We start from the raw sequence: 23288 nt of genomic DNA, 5'->3' as shown, positions 1-23288 counted from the left end.
TTGATGTTAAGCTATATGTAAGAGTTGCTCTCTTTCATCTTTAAGAAAGGCGTTTATAATTTTTATTTGTGATACCAGTGGTTCTGGCAATCATCGCTGGGATATTCCTCCTCTGGAAATATGAAAAAAAAGACAAGGGGCAAGTGTACTGATAAAAAATGTGCCTAATGGTATAGTATAGTATAAGTATAGTGTAGCATAGTGAATAGTATATAGTATAGTATAAGTATAGTGTCGTATAGTGAATAGTATAAGTATAGTGTAGTATAGTGAATAGTATATAGTGTAGTATAAGTATAGTGTAGTATAGTGAATAGTATATAGTATAGAATAAGTATAGTGTAGTATAGTGAATAGTATAGTATAGAATAAGTATAGTGTAGTATAGTGAATAGTATATAGTGTAGTATAAGTATAGTGTAGTATAGTGAATAGTATAAGTATAGTGTAGTATAGTGAATAGTATATAGTATAGAAAAAGTATAGTGTAGTATAGTGAATAGTATATAGTGTAGTATAAGTATAGTGTAGTATAGTGAATAGTATAGTATAGAATAAGTATAGTGTAGTATAGTGAATAGTATATAGTATAGTGAATAGTATAAGTATAGTGAATAGTATAGTATAGAATAAGTATAGTGTAGTATAGTGAATAGTATATAGTATAAGTATAGTGTAGTATAGTGAATAGTATATAGTATAGAATAAGTATAGTGTAGTATAGTGAATAGTATATAGTATAGTATAAGTATAGTGTAGTATAGTGAATAGTATAAGTATAGTGTAGTATAGTGAATAGTATATAGTATAGAATAAGTATAGTGTAGTATAGTGAATAGTATATAGTGTAGTATAAGTATAGTGTAGTATAGTGAATAGTATAGTATAGAATAAGTATAGTGTAGTATAGTGAATAGTATATAGTATAGTATAAGTATAGTGTAGTATAGTGAATAGTATAAGTATAGTGTAGTATAGTGAATAGTATATAGTGTAGTATAAGTATAGTGTAGTATAGTGAATAGTATATAGTATAGAATAAGTATAGTGTAGTATAGTGAATAGTATATAACATAGAATAAGTATAGTGTAGTATAGTGAATAGTATATAGTGTAGTATAAGTATAGTGTAGTATAGTGAATAGTATATAGTATAGAATAAGTATAGTGTAGTATAGTGAATAGTATATAGTGTAGTATAAGTATAGTGTAGTATAGTGAATAGTATATAGTATAGAATAAGTATAGTGTAGTATAGTGAATAGTATATAGTGTAGTATAAGTATAGTGTAGTATAGTGAATAGTATAGTATAGAATAAGTATAGTGTAGTATAGTGAATAGTATATAGTGTAGTATAAGTATAGTGAATGGTATATAGTATAGAATAAGTATAGTGAATAGTATATAGTATAGTATAAGTATAGTGTAGAATAGTGTATAGAATAGTATAAGTATAGTGTAGTATAGTGAATAGTATATAGTATAGAATAAGTATAGTGTAGTATAGTGAATAGTATATAGAATAGTATACGTATAGTGTAGTATAGTGAATAGTATATAGAATAGTATAAGTATAGTGTAGTATAGTGAATAGTATATAGAATAGTATAAGTATAGTGTAGTATAGTGAATAGTATATAGAATAGTATAAGTATAGTGTAGTATAGTGAATAGTATATAGAATAGTATAAGTATAGTGAATAATATATAGTATAAGTATAGTGTAGTATAAGTATAGTGTAGTATAGTGAATAGTATATAGTATAGTATAAGTATAGTGTGGTATATAGTATAGTATATGTATAGTGTAGTATAGTGAATAGTATATAGTATAGTATAAGTATAGTGAATAGTATATAGTATAAGTATAGTGAATAGTATATAGTATATAGTATAGTATAAGTATAGTGTAGTATAGTGAATAGTATATAGTATAGTATAAGTATAGTGTGGTATATAGTATAGTATAAGTATAGTGTAGTATAGTGAATAGTATATAGTATAGTATAAGTATAGTATAGTGTATAGTATATAGTATAGTATAAGTATAGTGAATAGTATATAGTATAAGTATATTGTAGTATAGTGAATAGTATATAGTATAGTATAAGTATAGTGTAGTATAGTGAACAGTATTTAGTATAGTATAAGTATAGTGAATAGTATAGTGTATAGTATAAGTATTGTGTAGTATAGTGAATAATATAGTATATAGTATAGTATAAGTATAGTGAATAGTATGGTATAAGTATAGTGTAGTATAGTGAATAGTATATAGTATAAGTATAGTATATAGTAAAGTATATAATTATAGTATATTATAGTATAAGTATAGTATAGTATATAGTAAAGTGTATAAGAATAGTATAGTATAAGTATAGTATATAATATATATTATAATATAGTTTAAGTATAGTATAGTGTATAGTATAGTATATTAAATTATAGTATAAGTATAGTATATAATATATAGTATAAGAATAGTATTGTAGGGTAGTATAAGTATAGTATATAGTATAGTATATTATAAGTATAGTGTATAGTATATAATAGTACAGTATGTACTACTTATAGAGCAATGCAGTTTTGGGGGTATATACGTCTTACATTATAATGTTGTCTTTATTATTTATTGAATTTGCACAATGTCAGTGTTATTTTCAGAGTATTTCCCCCCTCCTACAGCTGTTTGTTCTGAGCTGAGTTTGTTCGCTCTTTATTTTTGTTGTTGTTTGTGTTATATTACAGGAAGCTGTTGTAGAAGATCACATAGTTTGCTCAAGTGTTGTAACGTACATTAAGGGACCCAACACTGAAGTTGTTTACCCCGTTCAGAATAGCTTAATCTATGAGCTGTTCTGACAGTAAACAATTATTTTTAGGAATGATCTGGAGCATGACATAAATATCTAATTTTTTCAACTGGTTCTTTTAAGTTAACATGTTAAAACTCCAATGCGATATATTGTCTAAACTTAAGCAATATTTTTGTAAGTTTAACTCTATTTTTGTATGTAGTTTAACACTTTCCCTACTTTCCTTGAACGAATGCTAGATTATAGAGATGCAAATATTCCACCTGGTGGCAGCAAAGTCCAAATAAGTGGTGTCTATCTTGATTTCTATATTTCTATTTTAAGGGGTATATTTTGATTGTATGGTTGAATGTTTTATATACTATACTAACTATTATACAAGGTAGTTTTTTATAGTTTTTATTTTGTAGTTTTATATAGGTGTCACTCTGAAGAAATAACAACATCCACAAGGTGGCAGTAACGTTTTAAAATACGTAGATTCTTACAGCCTTCTGCATCAAAACCACATGATTCTCTGTAAGAATGTCATATGAGCCCATTATAGTTATCTAAATTACTTTAATTCAAAAGAAAAATCAATTATTTTCATGACAGGGGCAGAGCCAGGAATGTTTCACAGGGGTGGCCGGGCAGGGGCCAGCATTCAGTCTGTGGTGGCACAGACATTTTCGGGCAGTATTTTCAGATCGTCGTATCATCAGGATGTAGAAAGCAGAGGCATGAGCATAGAAAAATGGAGGGGAGTGGATACAGTGTTGCAGTTGTACAGAGACGGTTCCACCATTGTGCCCAAGACAAAAAATGACCAAAATGGCTATTGTGAGTGAAGTGGCCAATAGGGTGGTCACGCTTCCATCCATGGTAGCCACGGTAACCCCTGGCCACCCCCTAGCTCAGAAACTACATTACAGCAATGGCACACTCTGAAATGGCGAACCCAACAGGAGGCGGGAAGTATAACGGCAGAATATTAGGCAGAATACCTAACGAACGAAAGGCCTATATTAATGCAGCCTTCACATGCTAACGGAATTATCATAAATAGAGATTCCCACTCTGAAGTTGCACATGAATGAAACCAGAATGAAACTGGGGTATCAAATTCATCTCAGAGTTTCTCAGTTGTAATTATGACAGTTTTTCTAAATACAGCTAATTGTTAGCGCTTGCCATTTTGGTTTTTTCATTTATGTATATCATCAACCATTCTATGCATGTTGTACATTTTAACACGGTGAAAAAATAATTAATCAACAGCAAGCTACAATTATCATTATCGTCAGCAAACTAACAGAGTAATATGTATTATAGTGTCAAAATAAAAGCTCCTCGAGAAATATGAACTAATGGACCTGGCGTCGTCCATGTTTCCTGTTCTTTCCGACAACAAAGCACTTGAACGCTACGCACTCGTAACTACCACTTCACAAGTGGAAAGTTGGATAATTCCGATAGCACATGAAGGCAGCATGATGCTAACGAACCACGTTCAGTGTGTTGTATGTTCTGAGGTGTTTGGAAATTACAGTTTAAAACATGTGAAACTAATAAGGCACTTATAAACCAACACCCGACTTTCAAACATAACCAATTGTTGGGGCTAGACGGGCTGGTTTGAGTATTTCTGGGATTTTCACACACAACAGTCTCTAGAATTTACTCTGAATGGTGTCGAAAACAAAAAACATCCAGTGACAGCCGCGCCTCCTCGGACGGAATGGCCCACCGCGTTTTTGGTGGACGGTAGGGGTCTGCGCCGCCCCTGGCAGTGGTAACCGCTCCAGATGGTTGGTTGGGAGCCCCTCCTCCTCTCGCAGTCGGCGGCCGTTCCTCCGCTTCCAGTCGGCCGGGCTCCTCCGTCCTCCGGCGGATGGGCTCCGTTGGGGTGGATGGTAGTGCAGAAGACTCTACTACGGCACATCCCTCCTCCTTCCCAGATTTCGGCACCAGTGTAAAGGGATCAATGGAAAGAAGGATGCGAGAACTGGCTTGACAATATAAATAATAGTTTAATATAAAACTGAAACAAAAAACAAACACACAAAGGTGTCGGACAGCTGTCTGTAAATCTCTCTCTCTGTCCCACTGCAGTCTCCAGTTGGCCTTTATCCCTCTCTGAGGCTTGATTAGCCTGATTAGGGGCAGGGTGTGTGGAATCACGACCCGGCCCCGCCCTCTGACCTGCAACAATATAGTATATGTATATTAGATTTGTATATGAAGTAATACAAATCAACAACTAATCCTTGCTATGTAACAATGGTATCGTTGTGCTATTGACAGCTTGTTGTGTGTCTGTTCTAAGCTTGTGGTTTTATGTACGTCACAGGCTCGTGTAATGTTTACTGTAATTCAATATGTGGCAGCTGGCTCCTTTCCATGAAAACCCCCAGCTTCCCTTCCCTTGTTTAGAACATACACACTGCATGCATGAAAGACTGTGAGGGAGGGGAGTTTCTGATGGTTAAAAACTGATCCTGGTACTTGCAGTTTGATTTTCTTGGAATTTGTATTTTGTCTTGTACAGTATTGTTTCCTGAGTTGCAGTAGTACAGTATGTCTAAATGTGACGTGTAAGTGAATGCACCATTCTTTGAAGAGAGATCTGAAGTAACACAGTCAATATTTGTAGAGGAAAGGGTCTTTGGAAAGAGCACATGAAGACTGTAGACCTCTGACACAGGATGCGGTTTGGAAAGTGAAATAGTGACAGACCAAGATTAAGATGTGAAACTGCTATTGATGTGTCAGTGTAATTACAGAGATGCAGATTCACCTGTACCTCTAACAACTTCTTCATTTTTCATTTCACAACATGAGCTGACATGAATTGGCTGTTATACAATGAGGAACTCATTTGAAAGGAAACAAGGAGGTCTTAAAATGAGGAACTAGCACATCATTCAAAAGCAAAAAAATCCAACACCAAACCCATCTTCCAAATCACTACAAACTATGACGCTTGCTTTTCGTAAACATTGGAAAGGCTGAAAATTATTCAGACATCTACCTCCAAACCACCCAAACCAAACAGAACTCCACATAACGGCAGTTCAAGTCCTTCCTTGAACTGCCGTTATCAACAAACATCAATTGGGTTTAATGGATGTTCTGGATACAGTCTCCCTGGGGAAGTTGAAATGTGTCTGTGTCAGAGGCAGGGTCTGTTGTCCGTGATACGGATGATACTTAAAGGGATAGTTCACCCAAAAAGAAATATCCTATCAATTACTGAATGTCAAGTTTTTCCGAACTCTCTTCGGCAGAACACAGAAGGAGCTGTTAGTTGAACTATCCCTTTAATAAAGGATGCAAAATGATCTGATCATGTGATGCTGTTATCACACAGTATGCAAACACAATACTGTTGGAACAGATGGGAGATAATGTTGTACATCCGGGATCTGTGTTTGGCAAACATGACTCAACAAACCAGAGACGCAAAACTGGAGGGAAAGCCCCATTCTCTCTGCTGTACTTTCAAAAACACAAGCATGTTTAGTCAATTTGAATCTTAATGGTGAGCAGAAAACAAATGATAGAATCAAGGTATATTTGTGAAAGACAAAAGATCAAATCATGAAGTCACATGGAACCAGTGGGATTTAAGGATTGGATGGATGTCCACGCCTATCTGAAAAATAACAAGTCAAATACATAACAGTGACAATGCTCGATATATTGCACACACATTACATTTCTCAGAATAAATGTAATTGCACTTTTGGAAAGAATATTATCTCTCTGATCAACAGGAAATGGTGGCCTACCGCAGCTATAGCAGCTATTTGCTAATTGTATTTTAATAGCAACAAAAAAAAGCAGGGCAGATTGGTGGATCTGTTCAGAGATTTCTTCTCACATAATAGTTTCAACACAAATCAATATTTCATGCCCATTATTTATTTATTTTATTAGCAGCCATATAGGAAGCGGGATAATGTACAGTCAGCTGGTTGTTATCGCAAAATAAATCCCTTCAAGTTGATACAAGACTCGATCACCCTGTCTGGGTTTAATTTGCGAAAACCGTCTGATTGCACATTATCCCTCACTTATAACACACTCTGTTGGGACTGCAACATAGAATAGAATCCTTTATTTTTGTCACACATTATACACAGTTTTTTGCATATATATATACACAGTGAAATGTATTAGTTTTCACATATCTGGGGTCAGAGTGCAGGGTCAGCCATGATACAGCATCCCTGGAGCAGATAGGCTTAAGGGCCTTGCTCAAAGGCCCAACAGTGGCATCTTGGTGGTGCTGGGGCTTGAACCCCTGACCTTCTGGTCAGTAACCCTGAGCCTCAACCACTGAGTCACCACTGCCCCATAATTTTCACATATCCCAACTAAGCTGGCGTCAGAGCGCAGGGTCAGCCATGGTACGGCACCGCTGGAGCAGAGGGGGTAAAGGGCCTAACTCAAGGGCCCAACAGTGGCATCATGGCAGTGTTGGGGCTTGAACCCCTTGACCTTCAGGTCAGCCTTGACCACCAAGCCACCACTGCCCCTTAACCCATATTTGCAGTACACACCTCTGGTGTCATTAAACTGCATTTGAACAGCCTAAACGGCTTCAAATGACATCAGGAGTTAGCAGTGAAACAATGATTGTGTTTACATGCACCCCAATATGCTGAAATCTAGCAAAAATCGAAATATAAAAAAATCAGACCACACAAGAAAACTGCATTGATATGAGACTTGAAATCATCAGATTATTCTCTTATTCTACATTCATGCACACAACACTTGCAAACGTTGGATAAGTCAGTAAGTACTCTGGTAAAGGTGTCAACGTGCAACGTGGAATCGGGGAAATTGGCAAAACTTTTGTGTGTCGATTGGTTTATGCTTAATCCGTTTATGACATTACCCAGATAAAAGAACACCGTTTTAGCCATTTACATGAGCACATGTCATGACGTTTATAACCGCCGTTCTTACCGGCGTATCCAATGTCTGCAAGTGTTGTGCGCATGATAGTTTACTTATTGACGTCAAAAGCACATTATAATCTGATGATATCAAGTCTTCACCATTATCTGATTTTTTGAATAAAGAGATTTTTGCTTGTTTTTGCTGTATTGGTGTGAATGTAAACATGCTCAATCACTCAAAAAATATATATTTTTGCTACTTGTTCAATTTACTTAATTAAAGCATCACAATTCCAAAACATTATGTCAACTTAATTTAGCAATTTCATTGCAATCTATCATTTCAATTTGTAAAATGGAAGTTTACTGAATCCATTTGAGTTTTTGTGTTGTTAATGTAGCATTGATTTAACTGGGAAGGGGATCTCAGTTTCCCATCATGCTTTGCAGGGGTCTCGATAGTGAGATTAAATGCAAAAATGAAGTGTTATTTTATGCGTTTTTGTGCAAGATTAATATAAAGGGGAGTGGAGCTTGAGGTAAGTATGAAAACAGGTTTTTGATTCATAAATATGTTGAACGTTTACTATGTAAAGAAATGACTTAGCATGGCCATTTCATTATGTGATGAAGTGTTTCAACCGACATGTAATTAGCAAGCTAACAATGATTTTCACTAATTGATATGTGAAGATAAGTAATCATCTACTTTGATAGATTTACACACATCAGCTAGGATCTTTCTACACAATGTGTCTGTGTTCAGATTATGCAGTCATTTTAAGAAAACAAATTTCAACGTGTAACCACTGTACATGACTTTAACGCTATAGACGTAGCCATGCTTAATAGAGTTACAGCTAAATCAGATCAGAATGTTCTCTGAAGAACAACTTGTGGACGTTGATGTACATGCTACTTTGAGAGAATGAAGCAATTTGCTAATTATATTGAAGATCTGGTGAATCACTTTGCATTTTTAAAATACCCTCTACAAATTAATTTCAATGTATTGGTGACTATAGATTATACAACAATATCTTAATACAGTAAGTTATGCTACAAGGACAACAGCATGCCATGTGCATTTGGTTTTGTACATTGTTCTGTTTGATCTACCAGTAAGGGTGTAGATTTGGCTTCAACTTTGGGGAGTAGCATTAAGCATTCTCCCCTCTGGAATCTACGCCCCATCTACATGATGCAAAAGGTTTGTATCTCGACAGGAAGTTGAGGTCACTCAAAACCCGATGTGACAGACAGTCTTGTGGCAGGTGCTTCAGCCAAAGTGACCTAATTTAAGCTCATGGCCATGCTGCAGTCCGAATTAGCACAAATGGCAACTTTCTGCCCCGAAACATGTTACACTTGTCAAAACCGTGAGAACTTGTGCGTTTTTCTTCTCTGTTTCCATTACAATGTGATTATCATAGTGATCTCTGATGGCTGAGTCAGATCATTGGCCTCAAACTGCTTCGGTTTTTCTAGCAGAAAGGAAGAGAAGAGGAAGGGGCTTTGGTTTTAGAGAAAAGAAGAAAACCACAGTGATTAGACTGTAAAATGGTTAATCATTTCAAGTCCCATTGTGGTGACTGCACTCACATTAGAACTACAGATGATATCGCATACATTGGAGGAAATGGCAAAATAATACATTAAACAAGCTGTTCACTTTAATAATCATTTAATTGTTATTTAGGTTTGGGCAGGATGACGTTCTGCACCAAAGTGTGGTTAACCAGTAGGTGAATTTATAATGCAGAATGTAGGTGGATGAGGCACTTCTCATATTGCTCACATGAGCCCCACAACCTCACCTTCATACCAGTATTCTACACTTTAAGCTTCAAATGGTCTTTCAAATAAAGTCAAAAATACTTATTTTATAAAAAGCATTGACTATTGTCTCTACACCACATTTATAAAGACCATCCTTCATAACGTTGATATGCAGTTTCTAAAACAGAGGATTTGGCATGATGCAGAAAACAAGATTTAAAATAAACTTCTATCAGGAAGACTCACAAATTTGAGTAAAGTTTTAGATTACACTTATTTGATGAATATAAAACAGGAATGTAATGTCTCTCTTTGGCGTAACGTTTTGGCCCCGTCTGGCGGTGTGAAGAAGTTGTATTCAGAACTGTCAAATCCTGCCGGAGATAAATGGTCTGCACTTATTTAACCGTAACGGTATTCAAAGCGCTTTACACTGTGACCCATTCACCCATTCACACACCCCAATGGCAGCAGAGCTGCATGCAAGGTGCTAGCCTGCCATTGGGAGCAACTTGGGGTTCAGTATCTTGCCCAAGGACACTTCGGCATGTGGAGTCATGTGAGCCAGGAATCGAACCGCCAACCTTGGGATTTGTGGCTGACCCGCTCTACCACCTGAGCCACAGCTGCCCCAATAAGAGGCTGGGGCGAGGAGCCGGACGGGACTCAACCAGTGGTGGTGGGGTGGAGGAGGTTGCCGTGTTAGCACACTGAAACAGCAACGTGATAGATTGTGAGCAGACTTACATGTGATTGGCTAGGAGTTACCTAGCTAATGGTGCGATGATGTACAGCTGCTAGTCTTCCTGCTAGAACTACGCTGCGCTTACATTTCACAATGAAGCATTATAAAACTCAAGTCTAAAAGGGGAAACAAGAATAGGTTTATGTCTGCACAAAGAGTAAATATCAAAAAAGATCGCAAGACGTAGTGAGAACTTTAAGTGTAGAACTGCTTCAATATAAGAAACCTCAAACAAGGATAGGAAGATGTGGCGAGATTTGTTGTTATGCAGATATTAACAAGGAGAAAGATATGTTGATTATCAATACTGACATATTTAGAGGGTCTGGGTATCTCAGCGAGTATTGACGCTGATTACCACCCCTGGAGTCACGAGTTGGAATCCAGGGTGTGCTGAGTGACTCCAGCCAGGTCTCCTTAGCAACCAAATTGGTCTGGTTGCTAGGGAGGGTAGAGTCACATGGGGTAACCTCATCGTGGTCGTGATTAGTGGTTCTCACTCTCAATGGGGCGTGGGGTAAGTTGTGCGTGGATCGTGGAGAGTAGCATGAGCCTCCACATGCTGTGAGTCTCCGTGGTGTCATGCATGTGAGTCACGTGATAAGATGCGCAGATTGACGGTCTCAGAAGTGGAGGCAACCGAGACTTGTCCTCCGCCAACCGGACTGAGGTGAGGAACCGCACCACTACTAAGTAGTGGGAATTTGGGCATTCTGAATTGGGGAGAAAATGGGATAAAAATTATAATTTTGCATTTGGGCAATTCCATGAAAATGTCAATTTTCCAACACCATGGGAAAATGGCGATTTCAATACATCATGCAGCCTTGATGGGTATTAGAGCATAATATAATATATCCCAGAGGCCGAAGTCTGCAGATTTCAAAGCGTTTTGGATTATTTTCCCTCATGATGTCAGTGCTGCTTTAACAACCATACACCTCCGTAACAGCAGTTTTTCCCCATTTATGCAAAAATGACAATTAACATGTCCTTAAGTCTGTGGTTATTATTATTTCTGGATTGTGCATTTCAATTCACAGAGCTTTTACGAAGTGTGCGGTCTCCCAACAACTCAATTTTTATCACATCCGTAATGCAAACTCATTTCCCAATGTCCACATGGAAAAAACAAACACAGACTGAAATTATTCTGATGTCTGGACTCTATCAGTTGGGGTCTTTGATTATACATACAATTTGTTTGATATACTGGTAATGAGTACTTTATATATATGAAGTAAAATGTCACATTTGCACTGAAAATGCCCATTTGTTATCATTAAATGACACTGGTGTATTTTAGAAAGTACCATTATAGGGCGGGTCTCTTTCGTTTAGATCTGCTGTGTACTGCAAACACTGGCAGCCTCATCGGAAATAGTTTTTAAGAAAGAACCATTTAATGAATTAATTTGGACTATTTCTTGGAGTCGATGAATATCGTTTGGATTCGAGATGTATTTGATCCGGATTCAAATGTAGTATTGCACTTTTGTTGGTCGGATACACCCATATAGTCGGACTCTTCCCACCATTATGTGGAGTTTAATTATCTTTGCGTCAAAATGTTGAGGAATACTATCAGCAAAACAACGTTCTTATCTCTCTTTCTGTTGGTCATTAAGGGTAGGTGATGTGTTTTATCGTGTACCTTCTGTTTCCTAAAACATGAAGAGGTTCATTCTTGGGGTTATTCTCGGTTTGGGACACTGCTCGTGCTTCTGAAGCCGACAAATACTATTCAAATATTAATATGTCACGTTTAAAAGTGTGAACAGACTTAAACCATTTAAACACAATATATGACATATTTGAGCAATGTAGAGCATTTGTATGGGGTGTAGATGTAATTGGGAATCTGTTTAGATATTGAGAAGTGTAGCCTATTATCAATTATTAATACTTCTTTAATGTTGAACAACCACATATATTTGTCTCTTGGTTAGTTATAAACAAGATCTCAAGGAGTTCAAAGGAACAGTTTTCTCCATAGTAACATAATTAACACTAAACAGAACTAATTATAATGATACTAAATAACAATTATTAACATTTCCATTAAACCCCATAATGGACTGCAATAATGCGATGGCCATTCACCTTTAGTGTAATGCACATCTGCAGATATTAACATACATTCATGTAGGCTATTGGTTTTATAAAAATGTATATAGAAGTTTTTTCCGCCTGTATTATCAGTAAACACGTAATGAATTACTCTGTCTAAATAACTGTTCTTAAACGTTGTTTTTAGGTGTGTTTGGTGATGATGGATTTAAGTCGGTGTTAGTGATGGAGGGAGATTCTGTCACTCTACACACTGATGTTACTGAAATACAGATAAAGGATCAGATATTGTGGATGTTTGGACCTCAAGAGACTCGTATAGCTGAAATCTATAAGCAGAACATTGATATGTTTGATAGTAATGAGACATTTGGAGACAGACTGCAGCTGGACAGACAGACTGGATCTCTCACCATCAGAAACATCCAAATCACAAACTCTGGACTTTATAAAGTAATGATCATCAGTGGAGAAACTTCATACAAGAGACTCAATCTTACTGTCTATGGTGAGTTTAAAATCACTGTCACACACGGTTTGTTTTTTTGGTTCACTCTCGACAGATTTCCAGAATTCTTCTTGTCAGATTTTTATTTCTCTTTCTTTGGAGCAAGAAAACATTGTTGTAAGATTGCAACACACACCAACACACTCTCGTGGCGAAATCGGTGGGATTCGTACAACTTTTCTAAATTTGGCTAATCCATATAATATCGTGCGACTGCACTCGTTTGAATTCCTACGACCTTCACCACAGCCAATGACGTCGATGGACATCGTTTCCATCTTATACACGACAATGACTTTCTTCCGTCACACTCAACAGCTTCCTGTCACGTTTACACACTCTACTGATTGTTTAAGTTTAGATACGGGGTTTGGGTAAGGGCATAATATTAATAAGCATGTCCTTAACGCCTCATGCGCAGAACTCACACTTCTGAATTAGACATCCGGGCATTTGTATGTCATGAAGTCGTGCAAGACGATACAAAACAGCCATTTTCATGAGATCGATGTGTCAGATACTGTATAAAATGTGTGATCTGTTGTGAAACTACATTTGTTGAAGTCCCATAACTGTATGTTTTTGAATAAATAATAACAAAGCACAAATGTAAATAGAGGAGTGAAGATCAGGACCTTCGACATCAACCTTTGACCCTGTTTGTATCATCACACATACTTGAGCCATCTTTAATCAACTGATATGATCAGATATATGACCAATACGTTTAAAAACTTCTCGTTTATGTGCTATTTTGAACATAGACATGTGTACTCTGATTTCACAAGCAAAAAATATTATGCACCATAAAACTCCTTTATGTATGTGATTTATTATCTTGTGTTTTGCAGCTCGTCTCCCGATTCCCGTCATCATCAGAGACTCTTCTCAATGTTCTTCAAGCTGTAAATGTGTGTTGGTGTGTTCAGTGGTGAATGTGACACACGTGACTCTCTCCTGGTACAAAGGAAACAGTTTATTGTCCTCCATCAGTGTGTCTGATCTCAACAGCAGTCTCTCTCTACCTCTGGAGGTGGAATATCAGGAGAACAACATCTACAGTTGTGTAGTGTCCAATTCATTCACCAACCTGACCAAACCTCTCAACATTACTGAAGTCTTTCCGACGTGTTCAGGTATAGCATCAGCACTTCTCTGTTTTATCAAATATAAAAAGCAATAAACTGTACAATGTTTATTATGAGCACGTTGCCAAATGTAATCTGTATGCACGAAACTCCTCCACATTGTCTTTCAAAACCAAAACACAGTAATTACGTAAAAAAATATATATATATATATTTGTTTTTATTCATTCCAAATGTTGAGTAATTAATAACAGGTGCAATAAAGTCATGGCATGAGCCATTTTTATTTTTGTTGCTTTATGTTTAATTCGCCATTCTGACTTAAATAACCAATGCTATCATAATTGTAGTTACTGCATTTAGCTTTTGCAGGGCACTACTGTAGAGCAGAGTGACAATGTGGGCATACTGTATATTCAGTGTTTAATATGTTGGGTTTTTCCAGGGTGTAAAATATTTAAAAGCATTCAGGGAGACTTTCAAATTCATTATAGTTTATTCTTTACATTGGAAGATAATATAAAGAATCATTTATATTTGTTGTACGTGGCAGTTCAAAAGTCACATGTATTCAATATTATTTCTATTCTTCTTGGTCTATTGTCAGGCCAATGGTAATTGCTGTTGTTATTTATTTATTTATTTATTCAAATTAGATGCTTCCAGTTTGTACAAACTCCTTTCAGCAATTATACCCGCAGTAGTTCTGGCTGTACTCGCAGGTGTGATGTACTTTCTCTACAGGAAGTGCAAAAAATCTGAGCAAAAAGGCAAGTCTCACCTTCAGCTTATATAACAAACATAAATGTACTTGTGTTTTTGCAATTGATATTAATGCCATAGAAGGAAAAGTGTTTACTTTTGTTTTCCCTTTTCCTGAACATGACCCTTTAGTAAATGGTTTTAAACCAGGTGGGCATGCAGTGGAAACAGACCAGACAGAAGAGCAAGAATTGCATTACGCTGACACAAACTTTTGTAGACAATATATACAAAAAAAGGTAAGATTGTCATGAAAAACCTGCTATCAACATGTCCATCCTATCATCCTGCATTCAGAACTAAACCATTAAAATGTGTTCAGCTATTTAAACACATTCCATGCATGTGGAATAAAGATCTACAGCGATCTCCAATGAATAACAACAGGGCGTTACCAGAAGCTGTATCTGTATTTCTTAAAAAATGTTGATCTGTGATGCTATAGATAGAACTTTATATGCTATTAACCTTGCTTTACTGGTGAGTGTTTCCCAAAACCATCGTTTGCCAACTATGATCGCAAGTTCCATCGTTACCAACATAGTGCAACGATTTGGTGTTTGGGCGATTTGGCCGAAAACACAGTTCCAACAACGCATCATTGCAAGGCTGTTTGTGAATGTTTGTTGAAACTACAATTCTCCACCTGTGGTTAGAAGCATAGCTTATTCAGGGGGTTTGTAGAAACAGGCGTTATGAAACGTCACGTTAACGCGAAAGTGGCCGTTTAAGGAATTAAAAGCGCTTTAACACACGTGGTTTTGAAGAGTGCACATGTGCGTATGTGCTCAAGTATGATGTAGAGGAAACCCCACTATTATAGCAAAATGCATCTGTCTGAACAATTTTGTACCTTTGGGGAAAGAAGAGGCCACGGCTAGGCCAGCCGGTCTCTATTTTTGGCCAGTCGACTTGTCCCTGAGGTTCAGGGGACCGTACAACGATCGTAAGCGACACAACGTTGAGTGAGTGACAGATAGGGAACGTCCTGGTTACTTTCATAACCTCCATTCCCTGATGGAGGGAACGAGACGTTGTGTTCCTCCGGCCACAACACTGAACTTCCCGCTGATATGGCTGGGACCTTGTCTCGCCTCCTCTAGTGTCACTACATCGTCTCGTTCCCTCCATCAGGGAACGGAGATTATGAAAGTAACCTGGACGTTTCTGTGCATCGCCCCACAAATTTTTTTTCTTTGAAACCCACCTCCACCCCAGCTCCACTTTTCTAGATCTGATACACAGGGATATGTCTATTTGTGACATTCGTGACTTTCCGAGAGTTTTCATGACTGAAAAGTTTTATCCATCCATCCTTCCATCCATCTTCAACCGCTTATCCGAAGTCAGGTCGCGGGGGCAGCTGCTCCAGCAGGGGGCCCCAAACTTCCCTATCCCGAGCCACATTAACCAGCTCTGACTGGGGGACCCCGAGCCGTTCCCAGGCCAGTGTGGAGATGTAATCTCTCCACCTAATCCTGGGTCTTCCCCGAGGCCTCCTCCCAGCTGGACGTGCCTGAAACACCTCCCTAGGGAGGCGGCCAGGGGGCATCCTTACCAGATGCCCAAACCACCTCAACTGACTCCTTTCGACGCAAAGGAGCAGCGGCTCTACTCCGAGCTCCTCACGGATGACTGAGCTCCTCACTCTATCTCTAAGGGAGAAGCCCGCCACCTTTCTGAGGAAGCACATTTCGGTCGCTTGTACTCGCGACCTAGTTCTTTCGGTCATGACCCAACCTTCATGACCATAGGTGAGGGTAGGAACAAAAATTGACCGGTAGATCGAGAGCTTTGCCTTTCGGCTCAGCTCTCTTTTCGTGACAACGGTGCGATAGAGCGAATGCAATACCGCCCCCGCTGCCCCGATTCTCCGGCCAACCTCCTGCTCCATTGTCCCCTCACTTGTGAACAAGACCCCGAGGTACTTGAACTCCTTCACTTGGGGCAAAACCTCATTCCCTACCTGGAGTACGCACTCCATCAGTTTGCGTAAAGTTTTAATTTCTTAAAAAATAAAAAAACTTACACCTGTAATGTAAAGTAAGTAAGCGGCCCTTCTTTATCAGAATAGGGGGGTTAAGAACATTTCTTTGTTTATTGAGATGTTTAAAGAACCTGCTATTGTAGATCTTGTTTAAAGTTAGTTGAGAATCAGTTTTTTATTTGAGTCAGCATTCAGGGATATTTTGAACACCTGCTCTTATTTGATAGAGAGGTTTGTAATACATTTATAGGGATAGTTCACCAGGAAATGTATATTCTGTCACTGTTTGTGGTTGTCACAGAGATGTTCAGCAACTGAATGTTCAATTAAATCCTTTTAGTTTCTCATCTTCTTTATGTGTTGTCTTACAGAGCGCTAATGAGACAGAGGAAACAATATACTCCAGCGTCATCACACGAGACCCCGAACAAGCAAACGGCAGTGTCTAATTTCAGTAGAGTGCTTTTGTACACCTGCAAATTCTAGATGGGGCAAAATAATTCAATGTAGCTGGATATTTTTTGTTTTTGCTTTTATATTTAGGTTTTATTTTCTGCCACAAGAGTATAGGAGAGGACGTTTTTTATAGCTTTTGCATATTTAAATATCTCTCTGGCAAACAGACACATTTCCATGCAGACTCAACTGAAGTCATAGAATAAATGTTTGTTAAGCAACAAAAGTTGTTATAACAATAAGCTACAAAACCCCTCCCCTACCCATGCTATCTTTCCAGGTAGTCATTACTTGTCTGACCTGTGTATGAAAGCATGACATGCTGCATCTGTGGGAATTTGACACTCCTCTTGTCTGTATACCGTTTGCAGTATTGTTTTAAGCCAATGTGATACCTTTATGTACTTGAACCTTTTCTTTAATAAACCAAAGCTCATTGCAAAAAGTCTGCTTTATCTTCAAAACGTTATTGGTGGAACCCAAGATATTTATGTCATATTATACTGTATTCCTGCTGTATTTGTATAAGTGTGTGGCTTAAGCCATGTCTGTGTCTGATTCTAGTGTTTCTGATGTGCTCTTGAGTTTGATGCTGGATCTTTTTAAATGACAGCATTAATGGTACTTCAGTAAGCACGTATGAAAATGTTCATGTGGCCACCCAAAGTGGGTCTTGATGTGTTTTCAACTTTTACTGATCTCTCTGGAAATCTCTGGGAATGTAAATCTGAACTTTATAGTCTGCACTTGTGGAATATTATGTACAGTGTAACAATTGTTTCAAAATGACACATTTTCGGACACTTTCTGATCGCTTAGAGGGTTTTATTTAAACTGTGAACTGTCCATGAAACCAAAGTGGGAATTATTGAACAATTATGAGTTACTGCCTCCTTGTGTCCACATAAGAGAACAAATATCAGTGATGTTCTGACAGAGGACTGGCTATATATTTCATACAATAGTACACTAAATTGTTTCATGCATTGTTGTCACGTGTCCTCAAATTGGACAGAGTGATGGCCAGTTCTTAACTTGGAAATCAATTCAGAATTAATTCCATTAACAGTGCAAGTACTGTAGCAGTAGTATGAGTGGTATATTAGTGTGCCATTCTGAACGTAGCCGGTGTCTTCACCTCCTGTTGCACTCTTTTGGATCTTATGTAGTACACAAGTACACTGACAGCAGTCATGCCCAGCAGAGCATAAATCAATGAAGGGGTCACACTCTCAGAATGAATGACGACAGAGTCTGCAGAGGGGGGAAATCAGCATATGAGACTACATCCACGGTAATTCTGTGATTCAAACGTTTCCAAAAGCATGCTCAAACCACTAAGCGTTTAAAACGCTTAAATCCCCATAATGTGCATGTGCAGTCTGAAAAGCAATTCAGCCAATCAGCAAATCCAAGGAAACCTCCATCGCCTTTGAAGGAATGCAATATCGTCACCTTCCTAAAATAATTGCCTAAGTCATTTTTTGACAAAAATGATTTTTTTGCATAAGTCATCTCCTCATGATGCTGGCCACCTTTGGTAAAATCGCCCACATCCTCAGTTGAACAGATCACGCAATTCTACCTTTTTGAGTGACATTATCAATAAATATCATATATTCAATTATTGGTTCAGTGTTTTGTGTTTTCTGAGAAAAGTGAAAAAATGACTTAGGCAATTATTTTAGGAAGGTGACGATATGAAGGTTCAGACCATAGACTGTAAAAAAAGATGGACGACGCCCCTTCGCTCTTTTCCATTGGTGAGAACTGAAGCCGCCAGTGTCCCGATATGGCGCGGACATCTTGGGGCTTGAGTCTGCGCAGTTGCGATTTCGGGACCAGACCTGCGCAGTAGTGAGCAGGAAGTAAAGCCGCGAAATCAAGGCCCCGCCCTCACTCTCGCTGAATCAATCGCAAGCACACGCCCCTGCACTTTTGACTTTTGACTTATGACGGTGTGAAATAATTAATTATAGAAATGTATATATTACATTTAAACCTCCAATCTCCACAGTCCTCCGAAGATCCTGAAAAAAAGTCAGTTGGTGCTTCAGTGACTACTTCGCTCAGAGAACCTGTCAATCACAGCTGTCAATCATGATGTCACAGCACCGTTTTTATAGCATCAAATAACTAAAAACAAACTTATTTTGAAAACAAACACTTGAAATGACATCAACGTGAGAGAAACGACAGTAAATGACAGAAACTATCTTTGGAAAAAAGATAAGTGAAGTTTAATTTAATTGTTTAGTTGGTCTCACGTCCTGTTGAATAACATGGGGAGGCGGGGTTTATGACCTATCACCGGGGGGCGATCGAGACGTTTTGGCTTCACTTTTGAGGGCTTGTGCAGCACACTTGGTTGTAACATTTATCTTTAACAGTGCTAGTGAAGGGAATAGCATGCACAACAACACGGCTAGAACTCAGGCGGCCATATTGCAGGTTTTGGGTTGAACGCGGTTGAATATCTCCCAGTCCACAGTACAACTCAAAAACAGCATTTTGAAAGTAATCAACTTGGTAGGGTGTTTTCGAAAGCTCCGTTTCGCTGGACAAAAACGCTATCTAGTATGGACGGAAGGCCAAAATTAAAAAATGTACCCAGAATAATATGGTCTGTTTGTTGGAACAATGGCAGACAGGGGGAGTATTTGGGAAAGCTGATTGAAAACAATCATTATTTTTGCAATCCTGTTTGGTGACCACTAGTGTCACCAAACAGGATTGCAAAAATAATTAACTTGGATGTTCTGATCCTCTGAATAAAAGCTTAGATATTAAATTAGATTGTGATGTTTGATGAAACAGATCCTCAGTAAATAACATTAACATTAATGCTTGTGTACCTGAGCAAAGTTGAGCAATGTTGAGATGTTTGGTCAGGTTGGTGAATGAATTGGACACTACACAACTGTAGATGTTGTTCTCCTGATATTCCACCTCCAGAGGTAGAGAGAGACTGCTGTTGAGATCAGACACACTGATGGAGGACAATAAACTGTTTCCTTTGTACCAGGAGAGAGTCACGTGTGTCACATTCACCACTGAACACACCAACACACATTTACAGCTTGAAGAACATTGAGAAGAGTCTCTGATGATGATGACGGGAATCGGGAGACGAGCTGCAAAACACAAGATAATAAATCACATACACACAGGAGTTTTATGGTGCATAATATTTTAATTTTGCTTGTGAAATCAGAGTACAAATGTCTATGTTCAAAATAGCACATAAACAAGAAGTTTTTAAACGTATTGGTCATATATCTGATCATATCAATTGATTAAAGACGGCTCAAGTATGTGTGATGATACAAACAGGGTCAAAGGTTGATATCGATGGTCCTGATCTTCACTCCTCTATTTACATTTGTGCTTTGCTATTATTTATTCAAAAACATACAGTTATGAGACTTCAACAAACGTAGTTTCACAACACATCACACATTTTATACAGTATCTGACACATCGATCTCATGAAAATGGCTGTTTTGTATCGTCTTGCATGACTTCATGACATACAAATGCCCGGATGTCTAATTCAGAAGTGTGAGTTCTGCACATGAGGCGTTAAGGACATGCTTATTAATATTATGCCCTTACCCAAACCCCGTATCTAAACTTAAACAATCAGTAGAGTGTGTAAACGTGACAGGAAGCTGTTGAGTGTGACAGAAGAAAGTCATTGTCGTGTATAAGATGGAAACGATGTCCATCGACGTCATTGGCTGTGGTGAAGGTCGTAGGAATTCAAACGAGTGCAGTCGCACGATATTATATGGATTAGCCAAATTTAGAAAAGTCGTACGAATCCCACCGATTTCGCCACGAGAGTGTGTTGGTGTGTGTTGCAATCTTACAACAATGTTTTCTTGCTCCGAAGACAGAGAAATACAAATCTGACAAGAAGAATTCTGGAAATCTGTCGAGAGTGAACCAGCAAAAACAAACTGTGTGTGACAGTGATTTTAAACTCACCATAGACAGTAAGATTGAGTCTCTTGTATGAAGTTTCTCCACTGATGATCATTACTTTATAAAGTCCAGAGTTTGTGATTTGGATGTTTCGGATGGTGAGAGATCCAGTCTGTCCGTCCAGCTGCAGTCTGTCTCCAAATATCTCATGACTATCAAACATATCAATGTTCTGCTTATAGATTTCAGCTATACGAGTCTCTTGAGGTCCAAACATCCACAATATCTGATCCTTTATCTGTATTTCAGTAACATCAGTGTGTAGAGTGACAGAATCTCCCTCCATCACTAACACCGACTTAAATCCATCATCACCAAACACACCTAGAAACAACATTAATAATAATATAAGCATCTTAGTTTGAACCTAAACTGTCAACCCATGCAAATCATGGAAACATTAAGATTTATGTTTCGTATAATTTATGCAATTGGCACAAAGTGCTAGGACAGGATGTGGTTTCTTTCAGTGTCTGCTTTTGTTGTTTTTGTCTCATTAACTTTTATAATGTTTAAAGTTGTTTACAGCGATTTAAAGTTAAAGTGTTGTCACAAATCCTTCAAGTAGTCAAACTGATATTAGATCAATTGAGCTAGTGACTATTAACGCTCATTAACAATGAAACCCTCTGAAAAGGTTGGAAAATTTCAACATTTGCCAATAACTCAAATAAAATAAAACATTTATCTAAGAAAAATAAAATGGTGCTAAATATCTTACCTTTCACACAGATAAGAAACCAGATGAAATGGCACTTGTGTGAGAGCATTTTAAAAGAGTGACTTGTGCTATTGCGTCAGTCCACAAACACAACCTGAGGCGAAGACTTGAAGACTTGTCAGTCGTTGCTGTTCTCAGGTTGGTGATGCTGTTTTTAAACATTGTGGGTGGTGATGACAGATGCCTGTTTAAGAGCGTTTCATCTGCTAAACATCTTAAAAATATCAGATTAACAAACAATCGAAATCATAAACATCTCAAAGACATCTGATAAATGTTTTATTGACATCCAAGAGGAAACGTCATATAGATGTAAACACAAACACAAAATCACATTCAAAATAACATCTGCTAAATATCTTAAAAAGATCTTTTTTAAAAGTTTATTTTTATTTTCTGCTCAGCAATACAATGATTGAATGAATGCAAAATTACATCACTCATAATAATATGTTAAAAAAACATTTAAAAGTACACAAAATTTACTCAAAAGTACCATTTAAAAAGAAAACACCACATCTTCTAAATAAAAGCTCTATTACCGCTACCACTTTATGTAAATGAGAAATTGTCAAAGCAAACAAAAGTAAAGTACGGAGTGCCAAAGGGATCAGTTTTAGGGCCTCTGCTTTTCTCTTTGTTTATGCTTCCCCTGGGAGATATTATCAGGAACTGTGGAATAAAGTTCCACTGTTATTCCGACAATACCCACCTTTATATTTCATCAAAATCTTTCGAAATTTCACAATTAGCAGAGTGTATCAAAGAAATCAAAGATTGGATAGCCAGTAATTTCCTTCTACTCAATTCCGACAAAACAGAGGTCCTAATTATTGGCCCAAAAACCTCTAAAATCCCAGAGTGGTGACTAGAACCAAGAAATAGGATCGTATTAGCCCCATTTTGTCATCGTAACTATGAATGGTCTAGCTCCAAAGTACTCAAGTGACATTCTACCACACTATAATCCATCACGTTCATTACGATCGCAAAATTCTGGCCTGATAATAGTTCCTAGAATATCAAAATCCACAAATGGAGGTTGATCCTTTTCATATTTGGCTCCTAAACTATGGAATAGTCTCCCTAACACTGTTCGGGACTCAGACACACTTACTCAGTTTAAGTTCTAGACTAAAGGTTAATCTATTTATACACCTAATTTATCCATTAACTCGCAATTAGGCTGTTTTAGTTGGGTCTGCCGGAACCAGAAACAGTGATCATGATCTAGAACTCTGCAAAAAATGAAATGGCTACGCTTATATTATTCTATTTGTTTCCCTGTCTCAACCTCGGGACTCCTATCCTGAGCTCACCAGAACCGGCTTGATCCAGCACCATTCCTGCTTCGTGTTGGACTCCACTGCTACGTGTCTCTGAGTGATGACTAAATGCAGCCTGTGCCAGCCAAACATCACTTCAATCTATTATAATGGACTTCAGAGGATGAACTGATGCCAACTCCAACCATA

The 23288-nt window shown here is 37.6% G+C and overlaps 2 protein-coding genes across 3 annotated transcripts; one reads left to right on the top strand and one right to left on the bottom strand.

Annotated features, from left to right (window-relative positions):
• The first annotated feature begins 11570 nt into the window (after positions 1-11570).
• LOC127641144 (uncharacterized) lies at positions 11571-17541 on the top strand. Of its 2 annotated transcripts, none has more exons than XM_052123937.1 (6): positions 11571-11863; positions 12492-12812; positions 13664-13948; positions 14557-14670; positions 14813-14901; positions 17021-17541. In XM_052123937.1, exons 1-6 carry the CDS (start codon positions 11803-11805, stop codon positions 17096-17098), a joined length of 948 nt encoding a protein of 315 aa, XP_051979897.1. In that variant the 5' UTR covers positions 11571-11802; the 3' UTR covers positions 17099-17541. The 2 variants fall into 2 exon arrangements, with proteins under 2 accessions (XP_051979897.1, XP_051979896.1); XM_052123936.1 differs by having other exon boundaries at positions 14795-14901.
• Positions 17542-17931: 390 nt separating this feature from the next.
• On the bottom strand, positions 17932-21924 carry LOC127641146 (uncharacterized). The gene is made up of 4 exons (XM_052123940.1): positions 21814-21924; positions 21096-21416; positions 19961-20239; positions 17932-18359 (listed from the first exon to the last, which is right to left on the bottom strand). Exons 1-4 carry the CDS (start codon positions 21860-21862, stop codon positions 18208-18210), a joined length of 801 nt encoding a protein of 266 aa, XP_051979900.1. The 5' UTR covers positions 21863-21924; the 3' UTR covers positions 17932-18207.
• Between the last annotated feature and the right edge of the window lie 1364 nt (positions 21925-23288).

Source organism: Xyrauchen texanus, chromosome 50, assembly GCF_025860055.1.
Source record: "Xyrauchen texanus isolate HMW12.3.18 chromosome 50, RBS_HiC_50CHRs, whole genome shotgun sequence".
Classification (NCBI taxonomy): domain Eukaryota; kingdom Metazoa; phylum Chordata; class Actinopteri; order Cypriniformes; family Catostomidae; genus Xyrauchen; species Xyrauchen texanus.
The sequence above is the reverse complement of the archived record's forward strand: the minus strand, read 5'-3'. Positions and strand labels throughout refer to the sequence as shown.